The sequence below is a fragment of the Zalophus californianus genome, chromosome 15 (assembly GCF_009762305.2).
Source record: "Zalophus californianus isolate mZalCal1 chromosome 15, mZalCal1.pri.v2, whole genome shotgun sequence".
Classification (NCBI taxonomy): domain Eukaryota; kingdom Metazoa; phylum Chordata; class Mammalia; order Carnivora; family Otariidae; genus Zalophus; species Zalophus californianus.
This window is the reverse complement of record NC_045609.1, coordinates 84,174,822-84,188,336: the sequence shown is the minus strand read 5'-3', so window position 1 is coordinate 84,188,336 and position 13,515 is coordinate 84,174,822. Positions and strand designations below refer to the sequence as shown.

At 54.4% G+C, this 13,515-nt stretch overlaps 1 protein-coding gene across 16 annotated transcripts in view; it reads right to left on the bottom strand.

Moving 5' to 3' along the window:
• PTPRE (protein tyrosine phosphatase receptor type E) overlaps positions 1–13,515 on the bottom strand; it is a 151,748-nt gene that overhangs the window by 21,336 nt on the left and 116,897 nt on the right. For 13 of the 16 annotated variants that reach the window (XR_003519032.2, XM_027588685.2, XM_027588772.2 and 10 more), the window contains 4 exons: positions 8,621–8,711; positions 4,468–4,544; positions 3,771–3,807; positions 1,878–1,975 (listed from right to left, as the gene is read on the bottom strand). Coding sequence is in view for 15 of the 16 variants with exons in the window: in XM_027588685.2 (XP_027444486.1) it covers positions 1,878–1,975; positions 3,771–3,807; positions 4,468–4,544; positions 8,621–8,711 (303 nt within the window). In the remaining variant the exon portion in view is untranslated. Of the gene's footprint in view, positions 1–1,877; positions 1,976–3,770; positions 3,808–4,467; positions 4,545–8,620; positions 8,712–11,001; positions 11,752–11,793; positions 11,968–12,712; positions 12,809–13,515 lie in introns of those variants that run through there. The other 3 variants (XM_027588732.2, XM_027588790.2, XM_027588801.2) reach the window with 3 other exon arrangements.

The window sequence follows — 13,515 nt, the reverse complement described above, 5'->3', positions numbered from 1 at the left end:
CTGATGTGGGGATCTGCAGGGGACGGGCGCATTGCCACACAGAGACCCATCTCTTTACCTGCCCTCCCTTTGAGCTACCAGTGGCTACACGTGGGGACGGTGCACCTGCAGCCTAAGGGGAAAGAGGCCTCCGTGAGCACGGGGCACAGGAGTGCATGAGGACCACCCGGCATTTGCCTTAGGACGCCTTCCTAACGGGACAACATACCCTCCCCTCCTCCAGGACATCTCTGAAGCACCCCGAGGAGAATCAAATGCTCAAAGGTGCTGGGTTGGAACATCCCTGGCCTCTTGGGGACCCTCCAGGACCCCTGAGATGCTCTCCTTGAAAGGCCTCCGCTTGGGCCCTAGGGCTGGTTCTAGGGCCCCTCGCGGGGCTGTGCCTGTGGATGCTTCTCCGCCCTCCGCCCCCTGTCCCGCCACGGCCGCGGTCCCCTCCCTCCAGTCAGATCATGAGATGTTGGGGCAACTGCATTTTGCAACGTTTAACCAGAATGTTGAAGCCAGGGAGACGACAAGAGAAGTGTAAGCAATTAAGAAAAAGGAACTCTATTGAGAAATGATCTCATCTGAAATGGTGAAAAATTAAGATACAGAAGCAGGCCGGCTCTGAGTCACAGAAATGGAAAAATCCAGTAGGAGGTTTCGGAGACAGATCGGAGAGACAATGTCCAGTGACATGGCAACAGGACGCCTGCTAGGGGAAACGGGCGCGGTCGCTGAGACCCACTGACCTGTGCTGGTCTCACCGGGTCTCCTGTCTGTAAACAAGCCCCCTCTACCCCTACCCCCCGCACAAGTGGCAGCAGGGGGGGCGCTGGTCCCAGGGGACGCCGGGGCTCCCAGGGCAGCGTCCACCTCCTCTTTGGGGGCCAGGTCCTGCCAAGGCATCTGCTCGGAGCGTGGGAAGGGTTCAGCGTTCCCGCCTCGAATCCCCGTATCCTGTCACTCTTTCCATCCACAGGGCAGGATTCACCCCATGGGAAGGGTGGCCCTCTCCAGCCCTGTTCCAGCCCCCATTGGAAACAAAACAAAAACCCCATCCTACCCAACAGGAAATGGTGACTGGAGGCTTTTTCCTGTGCTGTTTGGCACACATGAAACAAATTAGTGAAGGTGGCACTGGGAGGGGGCTCTTCCCTGCCTGCCCTGCCTGCAGGCCAGTGTCCGCCTCGAGCCCCAGCTGAGCTCGCCCAGTCAGGCCCACTACTTCCGTCTTAAAGGGCAGCCCTGGCCCTGAGCCCGAGCCCAGCTGCCAGGGTCCCAGGCCGGTGTGTGACAGCAGCGCTGGGGGGGACCAGCACCACGCTGGACACAGAGGCCAGCGGGACAGAGACCTCCCAGCACGCTGGCCCTTCCTCTCCACCTGCTTGCCGCCGCCTCGTTCTGGACCCACGCTGGAACACGCTGGAACACAGTCTCCCCATCCCTAGCAAGTCTCCTTCTAGCCTTTTCCTTGTTTTTCTAATGCATTTCTCTAGTCTGCGTAAGAAGCAGTAAATCCACTTTTTAATCCTAGTCTGAGGCCCACCATATTACATGCCCCACACGCTGAGCCTCAATTCTGCGGTCCGTGGCTCCTGCCAAGGTGTGAGCGCCGTCGGCTGGCCACGGACCCTCGGCTGAAAAAAGAATTAGCTCCGTGACATTTTTGCACCATGGTCTAGAGCAGTGAGGCACTTGGAACACAGCGTATTTGTTTTAAGAAAAAAATGCTGTGAACCCCTGGTGGTTTTGTTTTTTTTTTTTTCCTTTTTTCTCTTCTTCTTCTGCGGCGACAAGGGAGGGTACTAGGAGGAGGATGTGGTGAGCGTGCCCCCAGCCGGGTCCCAGAAGCTACAAGACAGGCCCCCTGTGAGTCAGCGCACCGGGCTCACCTCTTTCCTTTCTTTTAGGTTCGTCAACATGACGATGGTGGCAGCCTTCTGTTCCCAGATCATTCTCCAGAAGTCATTAACCGTTTCCTGTTTGGGGCCTGTAGGCAGAGGATGACCCCAAAGTCAGACCTGAACAGGGTCACCGTGGGTCCCAGCCCCGGTCCCCCCGGCCCTGGGGCCCCGGGAAGGCCGCCGCGGCCCAGCTGCTCCGAGGCACGAAAGCCTGCTCAGCTGACCCCGAGGTCTGATGCTTCTCCGCCCTGTCCCACCACAGCCACACCTGCTCCCCCGCTGGGGCTGCGAAGCCCTTGGGGAGCGACACAGTGGCGCCCAGGGGGTGACCCCATTCACAAGCAATAAAGGGTATTCAGTGAGGCGTGGGTCAGCCTGCGTGGCAGAGTGGTGTGTGCCCACTCGAGGGCTCGTCAAGCCTCCGGAGACCAGAGCCCACTCCGGAACTACACAGGTGTCTGTGTGTGAGAGAGAGAGACAGACGCAGAGACAGACTGCAGGCTGGCCGACTCACCCTCCATGTCTAAGCCCCTTCCCTCATCTCTCAGCTGCCCCTGCAGCTGGTGGTGATTCAGTGCCATCCAGGGAGATGTGGGCTAATGTTGCTGGGGATCGTTCTGAACCACAGATAAAGTGTCCCCAGAAGAAAGCCCTCTGCCTTTTGCCCTCCTTCCTGCCTGAATACAGACACAGTGCCTGGAGATGTAGCAGCCATTTTGTGACCCTGAGGAAAACAGTGACACGCCATGGGAGGGTGTAGCAGGAAGACAAGAGGCCCCTCTCCCTGGAGCTGTCCCCTCAGCCCTGGGCTGTCTCCCCTACTTAGGGGAGAGAGGGAGAGAGAGAGAGAGAGAGAGAGAGAGAGAGAGAGAGAGATGCCACTATCTGTGTCAGCTAATGTACGTCAGGTTTTCCAACACTGTTGTCCTCTGGGTGTATTAATAAGGCCTCAACTGATCCCTACATACACTGACTCTCGGGACCTGCTGTCTGAAAGACTCTTGCCTAAGAGGGAGGAAGTCCAAGACACCTGCTGTTGGCTCCACATCCCCACCTGCACCAGCTCCCGGGGCGGAGGGGTGGTACAACAGATCGGAAGCACTCACACACACAAAGTGGATTGTGTGCAAGGTTGAGGGCATGCTTCCAGAGCTGAGGCATCCTCATGGGCATGGCCTTGATCTGAAAAGCTACTCACTCCCCTCTCCCCCGCCCCGAAAAAAACCACCACGTGGGAGCCACACAGACCTCAGCCAGCTGAGAGAAATGCAAGGCTGTCTACAGTAACAAGCAGCACATGGCAACGGTCACCACTGCCCTGCTGGGCGCCCTGTCTGACTCACGCAGGTATGGAAAAAGACGTGTGTCTGTCTACACCTACACATTGTGTGGATGCTCATCCAACGTGCCTGTGACGACACCGATACCAAAATGACCACACCCGCCCCGCTCATCTGTCTGTCCTGACCACAGGGGGTACCAACGCGCCCAAGGGCTCTAACACGTCTGCGCTTTCGAAGCTCGGTTCAGAGAATGAGCTTTACATGCTTTGCACATGGATGCGCAGAACGACTTCAGGATGCTTTCAAAGAAGCAGACCGTGATACAGCATTTCTGCCCAGCTCCCAGGACACGCGGGCCTTCCGGGTCAGTGGAGCGCCGCCTTGAGTCGCAAGGCTCTGTGAGATTCGAGACACCCCTGCATGCCGTGGGCGCAGGGACAGGTGGGACGGACTGCACTCAGGCACCGGAGACGCAGCACTACCCACGTAGGAGAAGCCGAAATGAAGCCCCTGCTTTCCTGCTATCGGATGAGGACACGGTCGCCATCCACGTCATTTTACCCGAGTCATGTTCTGAAAGTAACAATAAAAAGCTTACCTTGAGCTGCGATGAATTTATTCTTCTCTTTGTAACCCTAGAACAATAAAATCAGATTTGTAGTGTTTCATAATTACCTTTCCTGAAGGATTTTGTTGTTGTTTGGAAAGTTAACACAGCAATCACGAAAATCGTGGAAAACACAGAAATACAGAGAAAACTCACTAGCAATTTCAGGAATAGTGCTACTTCTGTTTGTCCCTCTGTAGACATTTTTGTCAATACCTGCCCAGGCCCACACAAACACATACACACACACAGACAAGCAGACACACGTTTAGATATTCTTAACTGGTTAATATATATAAATTCTCCTCTACGTTCCATTTTTATGATAGTTTTATAATTTATATTAAATGATCTTTTAAAGTTCAGTTAAAGTGGATTCTCAATCTATTGAATATGGTTTTACCATAAATTTGTCTACCTGGCCCCTCCTATCCTATCTGGTCAGTAACGTAGAGAACGCGGTAACAAACATCCTGGGTGTTTCTCCATTTCTTGAAAATGAGTCCCCGGACAGATGCTAATTCGAAAGGCCTGGGTGTTTCCATGCGGCCCACGAAGGTTGTGATCATTTACTTTCTGCCCCCCCGCCAGAGAAAAGCCATGATTCACACCAAGCCCCCAAATGGTCCGGGCATGGGCATCATGCCAGACGGGGGGGGCGAGGGGGGCAGGAAAACGGCAGACTTACATCTATGTAGGAAGCATTGATGTAGTCTGAACAGGGGGTTCCGTCCACTTGGCTCAAAATCACCCTGGAATGGTCATCTGTTTAACAAAGAAACAACAGAACATGATATCAGGATAAGGAAATCACGCCCGCCGTACATTTCTTCCATCTAGAGCGTTAAACACTGCCAAGGACATGAGTGGGTCTCCCACCGCGACCACAGGGATGGAGGAGGCGTCAGGAGACCCTGCGTGTCCTGAGGGTGTCCTGAGGGTGGGAATGCATCTGTTTCATTGAATACTGCGTCTCAGCACTGAGGACAGTGCTCAGACCCCAACCAGGTGCTCAGGAAAACCCGTGGGATGACAGCAGAGGTAAGGATTTCAGTGTCCAGGAGTGGGGGCGGCTGGATCGCCCCTAGCCACCGAACAACAGCAGGTGCTGGGACCCGACAGTGAGATCACCATATTTTCTGAAACCCCAACTGGGTGCCAGTACTAACAAGCGTTGGTGTACTTGGGATAGCCTTGGATGGCAAGACAGGAGCCCACTCTCCCAGGCTCTCCAGGGAAAGGACAAGCAGACTCCACACCCCAATCGTCATCCTTCAGGTTGGCTCTAGGGATGGAAAGTGGACAGAACTCACACAGACCTGGGCTGAGGACGGCGGGCCACCTGCCTGGAAGACTCTGGCCTGTTGTACAAGCAGTCTCCAGAGTGGGAGGGCTGACCACGGGGAGGTCCGTGTGGGCGCGTGGGTGTGTGGTGTGTGTTTTCTCTGTGTGGGAATGTATGGTGTGTATGTGTGTTTGTGGGGGGGTGTGTGTATACACACACATCGGGGAGGTTTGAGCCAGGGCCCCATTGTGATTTGGGTGGGTCCTTGTCACTCTTGTCTTCAGAGGCCACATCCTCTGTTTAAAATAAATAAGTAAATAAAACATTTTATTTTATGACTGTGTTACTAGTTAGTAAAAAGCTTAATGTAATCCTAACTGGATTATGTCTATAGATATTTCTGATTTTAAAGGAAATTAGATGGTTTCACGGGACCTGGAAAGTGCTGTGGCCCTGGACCTGGATCTCCACGCTAGGGTACTCTTATTTCCCCGGGGAGCAGAAACACTGAGGATGCCCAGGGCCTGGGTCGAGGGTCACAGCTGCTCCTGGGGTTAATCATGCTGTGCCGGGCACAGAGCTTGGTAGAGAGTGAGTGCTTCGTACGCACTTCCTGCATTAATTATGGAAAAATTCCGTGTCCTTGTCCTGCTTTATGTCCTCCTGGTCCCCACAGGACTGAAACTGACCGAGAAGGACGTGCGGTGGTGTGGCTCTGGGGCAAGGACCCCGATCACAGCCGCTGTCTCCCGCGGGCCTGGAAGGGGCTGCTGGCCTCTGACGCCCATTGTCTGGACGCTGCATCGTGGGCCAGGCCTGTCCTGTGCTAGCAGGACGGGCCAGTGAGGCTCTCAGGGAAAGTCATGATCCATATGGGGCAGTCAGGGTGTTAAACCCCAAACGTACAGCCCAGGCGGACTTCTCTGTGAGACCCTCCTGCTCAGGCGCCGACAACCCCGAAGCAGGAATAGCTGTCTCTGAACATGCGTAAAGCTAGTTGAAAATAATTTGGAACAATTTATGCTTTGAGAACCGCTATAGAAAGCAGAGGGCAAAAAATAGCCTTCTGGTTAGATTTAGAATCTCGCAGTTTCTAAGAGCTTCCTGTCTTTTTATTCTGGAAAGTCACACTTCACTTTCAAAACATGATTTCCTGAATTTATCAGCTGTTGCGGTTTTTCCAGAGCAGAGGATGCTTTCTCCCAACTGGCCATCGAGGCTTTTCCACAACCCAACCTCATGGACCTGAGATCCCCCTGCACCATCTCCAGTGAACCAGCCCATTCCTGTCCTGGGCCCCTAGCCGGCCCCTGGCCAGCCCCAGGGGCATCTCTGGCCAACTCCTCATTGAATCAGATACCGCTCTACACCGCCCTCGCTCAGCCTGTGCCTTGCTGATGTCGGATGCCACCCCTGCTGGTGACCTCCAGGGCACATCCCAAGTGTCCCCATGCTGCCATCCCATAGACCCAGTGTCCCACTGATGTGAAATACCTTCCATCCGGGCAGAGCACCCTGGCCCCTGATGACTACCAGCACCCCGCCCTCCTCTGCATAGTGGTGCTCCCGGGCAGGAAAGCGCTGCGGCTGGACCCTCACCCAGTGGGGGTGGGGGGAGGCAGGATCGGCCCTCTTTCATGTTTATACTTACAGGAAAGGCCACTTCCCTCCTTAGCACAAGCTGGAGAACACAGCTTGGAGAAAATGTGCCGGGGGTGAGCTCTGCTACTGGGGGAGGCAGCGCCCCACCCTGGGCCGTGATCACCTCTGCGAAGAGGGGATGGGGTGCAGGTAATTTCCACACCTGGCCATTAATTCCACTCCCATGAGGCCTCACCAAAAATACTTTTAATTATCAGTGTAAATGTCACCTTTTAAAAACTACAGGGGTTTAGTAAGTAAGAGACAAATGGGGGTCAGGAACCTGGGAAAGTGCTTGGTTTGCACTAGATCCTCAACCTATACATTCAGCAGGTCAATGCATAAATTAAACTAATTAATGAAGCTAATTAGTGGGGCATCTGGGCGGCTCAGTTATTAGGTGTCTGCCTTCGGCTCAGGTCATGATCCCAGGGTCCTGGGATTGAGCCCCACATCGGGCTCCCTGCTCTACAGGGAGCCTGCTTCTCCCTCTCCCACTCCCCCTGCTTCTGTTCCCTCTCTCGCTGTGTCTCTGTCAAATAAACAAAAAATCTTTTTAAAAAGTGAGGCTAATTAAACCAATAATGGATAATAATACTAATTTCCGAATATCCTGATTTTTATTTGACACAAAATATTCCAAAGATCCCAAGCCTACCACCATGGTTCTCCTCTTGCTTGAGCTGTTCAAGCCTAGTGGTTTGCCTCCTCCCTTCTCTCGTAACCCACACCTGATCCTCCCAAATTGTCCCCACTGCTTGTCCAGAGTCTAACCTCGGTCCACGCTCCCTCCCTGCCCAGCGGCACAACTACACAGCTCCTGAGCCATCTCCTTGCTGCTCCCTTGGCTGCCTACACAAATATGATTAGGCCCAAAGACTATTTGGTTAATTTCTCTTGCTTTAGTTGGATCAGAGCCTCGCAGGGGCCTTTGCAAAAAAGACACGTAAATCCTCTGTTTGCAAAGTGTGACAGAATTATTTCTCTCAAGTGCTGAGAGTCCAGAGGTCACACAAACTGGGCGGACCACAGCTTCTCTTGCCTACAGAAAAGATGGAATTCACTCTGATCCTAAAAATGCAACCAGGAGCCCACGCACTGAAGCCCCCTGCATAGGCTGGTTTCCTTGCTCCCATGGAGGCTCTGTCTGAGAAGGGAGGCTCTCTGGGCATACCTGGGGAGACCTGGAGTTCAGGATTCAAACCCTTCCTGGCTGCCATTCGGATAGCCCTATGAGCAAAGCCCACAGGAGGGGTCCAGCTGCACCAAGAGTATCGAAATCCTCCTCGGTTTGTCCTGCCACCAAGGTAGGCTGTGAAAGCTGCCCCCCGGGCACGGCCATCCAGCTACATCCCTGGACAGACCTGTCAGCCACCTGGCCCGAAGGCCTCCCTGGAGCCCGAACACTGTAGCCCCTGGCTCACTGTAGCAGTTGGGGTTTCTAAGCCTTCCCACAAAGCTGCCAAAGCCCTACGCATTTCTTATTCTTTCGTTTCTGTCCTTGGTCCAGGGGACCCGCTGCTGGTGACCAGGAGCACTGAGTCTGAGACAGGAAGAGGACCAGGGCCACCAGGAGCCCAAGACTGGGGCTCAGGACTGGATCCCATAGGAGGCCCCCACCAGCCCATGCAGGTGGCACTCCCCTTGGCCCTGGGGCAGCACGGGTCTCAACATGGAGCACAGGCTTGGTGGCTGGACCCACCATGACAGAGGTGGCCCGAGCCCCCCGTGGGAGATGGGCACCTACATTCCCTGTGCAAATGTCAAGCAGCAGTGTGGGTGCGGGCCCCCATCTCTGAGCCCTGGGGCCCTGGGACCACCATGCTGCCCGGACAGGCCCAGTCCCCGGGAGCTGCAAGGGAATGTCGAGTTTACTCCAAATGCCACCCATAGTGCAAAAAAGGTAAAATCTTACTGGGAAGGATGTTGGGATATCTGTTTTTTTCTCTGTTTTCTTCTTTATTGGCCTGTTCAAAAGTTCCTTGTATGTGTCCAGACGGCAACGACTAGAAAAGAATACACAGTTAGCCTTAAATGTGGTGGATCGAACACCGTGTGTACGTCAGCTTCCCTAACGAGCGGGGGCAGAAGAAAACTCTGTCTGAACAAATCCCTTGCAGTCCATTGCCCTCTCTGCCTTGCAGGTTGTGCTGGGCACTGGGCAGAGACGGGATGAAGGGCGCTCTGGCTAGCAGGCCAAGTGAGCTGTGGACATGATGATGACCCCATGGTTGGACCCGAAGCTGCATGAAGGCAGGGACCGGCCTGGGCACTGTCACCCAGCCCCCGGGAGCAGCAGGTCCAGGCCCAGAGCAGGCACTCTACAAATACAGGCGGACCACAGGAGACCTCGGGACCAGGAAGGGGCAGAGCAAGGGTGCCTGAGCAGAGGGGCTGGGCTGAGGGATGAGCAGAATGAAGCGCAAAGGACCCAGCTATGGACCTCCTGCTTGAGACGCCGTGTGCTCATGGACCAGCAGTCAGGGCGCACCTGGGCCCTTGTGGAGAGTGCAGACCCCAGCCCCACCCTGGATCAGCACGAAGATCCCCAGGAGTCCTGGGTGCACCCTTGGCTTCCGAAGCTCTGCCCTAATCCCCCCTGCCTCCGATGAGGACAGTGAGAGGCCACTAGGACCCTGTAACTGATGTGCTCCTCAGTGGACTTGAACTCGGGCTCCCTGACTTCTACTTTTTCACTACTTGGGGCCCCTCGCATTCTGCTAGCTCCAATCTGTCCTCCCACATTTGCTGGCTGCTGGGACATCCTCTGCACTCAGATGAGCCCCTTGCAGTGCACAGCGGGGAAGAGCCTTTTGAACCCCCAAATTATGTCCTTCAACATTAATAACCTAAACATTGACTGGACCGGGGGCCACTGGAATTCAAGTAACAAGTGTGACTATTTACCAAGCATCTTCGATGTGCCAGGCCCTGCAGGAGGAGCTGGGTCACCTGGTCCCGCCTTCACAAGATATCATGAGATAACACTAGCATCACCTCTGTTTTACAGATGAGGAAACTGACCCCCAAGGCTGCTTGACAATGTCCAGAGTCACCTGGCTTGCACAGGGCAGACACAGGGTTGGGGCCTGCTGTCTGGCCTGGAGCTGCCACGAGGCCATGAGGAGGGTGCTCACTTCTTCAAGCGTCAAGTCCCCAGGGGACGGGGGCAGGTCTCACAGGGCAGCCCAGGCCCGAGGCTTGCTCATCCGTGAGTCAGAAGGGATGAATTTGTCATGAATAGGTGCGCAGAGCCTCCCTCTCGCGGGTCGGAGGACTTCTCCTTCACCGACCGAGCCCCTGCCACCCAGCATCTACTTTCTCTTGTTTTGGGGTCACCACACTGGATGGCCACAGGCAGAGTCTCTGACAGGGCCGGTGTGGAGACCAGCCTGGTGGGGGCCCTGGGACCAACACTTTCTCTGCCTGAGGTTCCTGAGTCTTTTCAAAGCTGTCTTAACACTGACTTTCTGGACCCGACCTAAACAGGGAATTGGTGAGAACATTCTACCGACTCTCATTTTCTATACCCAAAAGCTGTTTTTGACCTCAGCCCTGAAAATAAAAATGAGGTATAATACTGTAATGGCGGATGCATGATGTCACGTGTTCATCAAAACCCACACGATGAATGACACAGGAAGCCCAGCTCTGGACTTGAGAAGGTGACAACGAGTCGATATTAGTTATCAGTTGGAATGCACGGAGCACACTAAAGTAAGATGCTGACAGTTGGGGAACCTGTGTGCAGGGAGGGGCAGGTACATGGGAACCCTGTACTCTGTGCATGGTTTTTCTATAAGCCTAAAACTGCTCTACAAATTAAAGTCTATACAAATAACAAATTAAAAAGAAAAAGAGAACCCGAGAAGCCTCCCTCTTCCTCGGAAGGTGGGGCAGCTACAGCGTGGTGGGTGGAGAGGCTAGAGTGGTCTAGGTGGCGAGCAGGGATCCAGCCCTGCCACCCCGTTTCCCCAGCAGTGACCTGGGACCTGGAATATGGAGCTGAGGTGGCGACACTGGCTCTGTGGGGGGGTGTAGAGGGGCACTTGGGGTGCGAGGCGAAGTGCTCTGCCTATGGAATGTGTCTCCGTATCCAAGCACACAGAATAACGGCCGTGAGAGGCCAGCCCATCACTTTCTCCTGCTGTCAGTCTGCCCGTGGACCCGCGCCTCCGAGCTGCTCAGATGGCACAGGGGAGATGGGACAGCACCCGGGGGAGGGCTCCGCCGTAACTAGTCAGCCCTGCAGTGCCGGGAGTGAGCTGTGCACGGAGTTAACTGGTCAACAAATACCTTGTGATTGTCCATTTACATACATTGGCCGAAGAGGGTTTGTTTGTTTGCTTGCTTGCTCGAGGTGAGATTTCATGTCAATGAACACACACAGGAGGAGCCACGGGTCACGTCCCTTCCTCTTCCGCCCCGCTTTGCACTGCTGGGCAGGTGGTAGCGAAGTGAGAAGAGCAGAGAGGAGCCAGGTGTGGGCTGTTCCAGCAAGCTCCAGGGGACAGTTCTGGATTGCATGCTGTGTCGGGACCTCTCCTGGCGGCACCTCCCTTGTGCCTTTCTACAACACTAATGATGGGGGCTGGATCCGGGCCTGGGCTTGGGATAACCTGCCGGTCTGAGAATGGGAAGGTGCTGTCTGTGGAGGTGGGCTACTCCTAGCCTGAATGGCACTCACTTGCTGTGGTTTAATTGGGGGCCTGGAACAGACTTCGCGGGGATAGCACTCTCTCATTGCAGGGTGGAGACTGAGGCTGGCTGTTCCCAGGAGCAGTCCTAAAAAGCAGGGCATCCCCAGACCCCTCTCCTGCAGACCCGAGGCTAAGCTAGGCACACATCTACCTCTTTTACATGTTAGGGCAATCCTATGGGGGCAGGCAGCATCCTTATTTTATAAGCGAGTCAACTGAGGCAGGCAGAGGTTAGGTGATGGCCCAAGCCCCCCAGGCTGATAAGAGACAAGCTGGGCCAGCCACTCAGGCAGGCCAAAGCCAGCATCCCCTCCTTGACCACTCCACTGAGCTGACCTCAGCACCAAACCCTTTCAGTCCACTGAAGCTCTGGGTCGGCAATACACACATGTCCAAACTCGTCTGGATGGACGGCTTTGAGACTCATCTGTCCCTTCCACAGTTCCTGGGACTGGAACTCAGGAGAGCAGGTGAGGAGAAGGGAGATGAGGTACAGTTGTCCAGCGCAAGTGGGGTCATCTGCGGAGCCAGGGCTGGGCCGGTCCTGACAGGCTCCAGTTCTCTGGCAAGAGGGAAGCCACACAAACGTGGCTTAGGACATGGCCAGCTCTCACTCGTGAGAGGAGCAAACTGGGGTCCAGAGAGTACCAGCAGCTCGCCCCGGGTCCCCCAGCGCCAGGACCAGGCCCTCCTCCCCTCTGCATATCTGTCCACCCTGCCCTGCACGGAGGCCTCCAGCGGGCCGCGGGGAAGCCGCTCAACGGCAGGGGCAGGGCAGGGCAAGAAGAGTAAGGCAGCCAATTTAAAGCGGTGCCCAAACAACTCAGGAATAGAGTAAAATAATATTCAAATGCAACATGTAATTTTTTTTTAAAGTCAAAATCAAAACAAAACAAAACAAAAAAATCGATGATGGCCAAAACACGAAACTTTTACATAATGACAGGACGGGTAATAGTGCAGAGACAGGCCGTGTTGGAGCCTGGGACCACAGGAGAAATCCGTCGGCATGACCTTGCCTTTATTGACAATTGTACTATTTTGCTCAGCATGGATTATTCGCAGTGATTTTAATATATCTGCTTGTTGCATTAATTATTGATCCCGACGAGACGAGGGTTTTTTGTGCCTGGGGCAAGGGCCTCACCTGCCCGACCCTGTTTCTGGCCCTGCTCCGTTGGAGTGGTCAGCTGCTTCTGACTCACAGCTTTCTGCTGGCAAGGCCAGCCACCCCCTCCGCGTGGAGAAACACGAGTGCAAGGGGAAATGGGACAAGGCAGGAGGGGGAAAGTCATACTGCTGCAAACCTGGAGAGTTATGCTGGACATGGAGAATAACTTCTGTTATGTGGCTGACAGATTGCAAAACAATACTGCTTGGAGCTGTCCTTCAGTATGACCTAACTTCTCAAAAAACAAAGGTGGGGGACACATTTGGAAACAATTAAAAGGAAGCAGGATAAAGGCGGATAAGGCGTGTGCTAAAAAATAAGCAACATACAGTTGAAATGCTCCCTCACCTCCCGAGCCCTCATGGGACACTTCCTTGTGAATGTCCCCCGTCTGTCACAGTGTCATCTTTGGGTAAAACAACCGCACAACACTTTGCTATTTATGAAGTCTGCTGTCTGAGCCTCGAGTGGAGCCATAAGGTCCCTAAGACGGGCCCGCTCTGCTCCCCAAGCCCCCCGTCCCCGGGGCGGTGGAGGCCGGCGGCGTAGGCGCAGCTGACCCACGTGCCAGGGCTGGTCAGCTCGGCAGCTCCTCTTCAAGCTCCACACTCAGCACATGGCTGTGCACAAAATGAGGAAGATGCATGAAGCAAAACTCAAAACGCGGTCAGGGATGAACTCTGAACGGCTAAATCCAAGGCAACTCTTCCTGGTGTGTGTCTTACCCACAGCCCGCCCAGGCCTCTCTCTCTCTCTCTCCCTCTGTCTCTCTCTCTCTCTCTCTCCGTCTCTGTCTCTCCAATGACTCAAGAGTCACAAGACATTAAATATCACATGAGCAACACAAAAGAACTATCACGAACGCACGTTTGTGTTTTGTGTTGAGAGCTAGGAGAATCGGTTTGCTACCATGGGGACGGTTCCAGTTGGTTAAAGCCA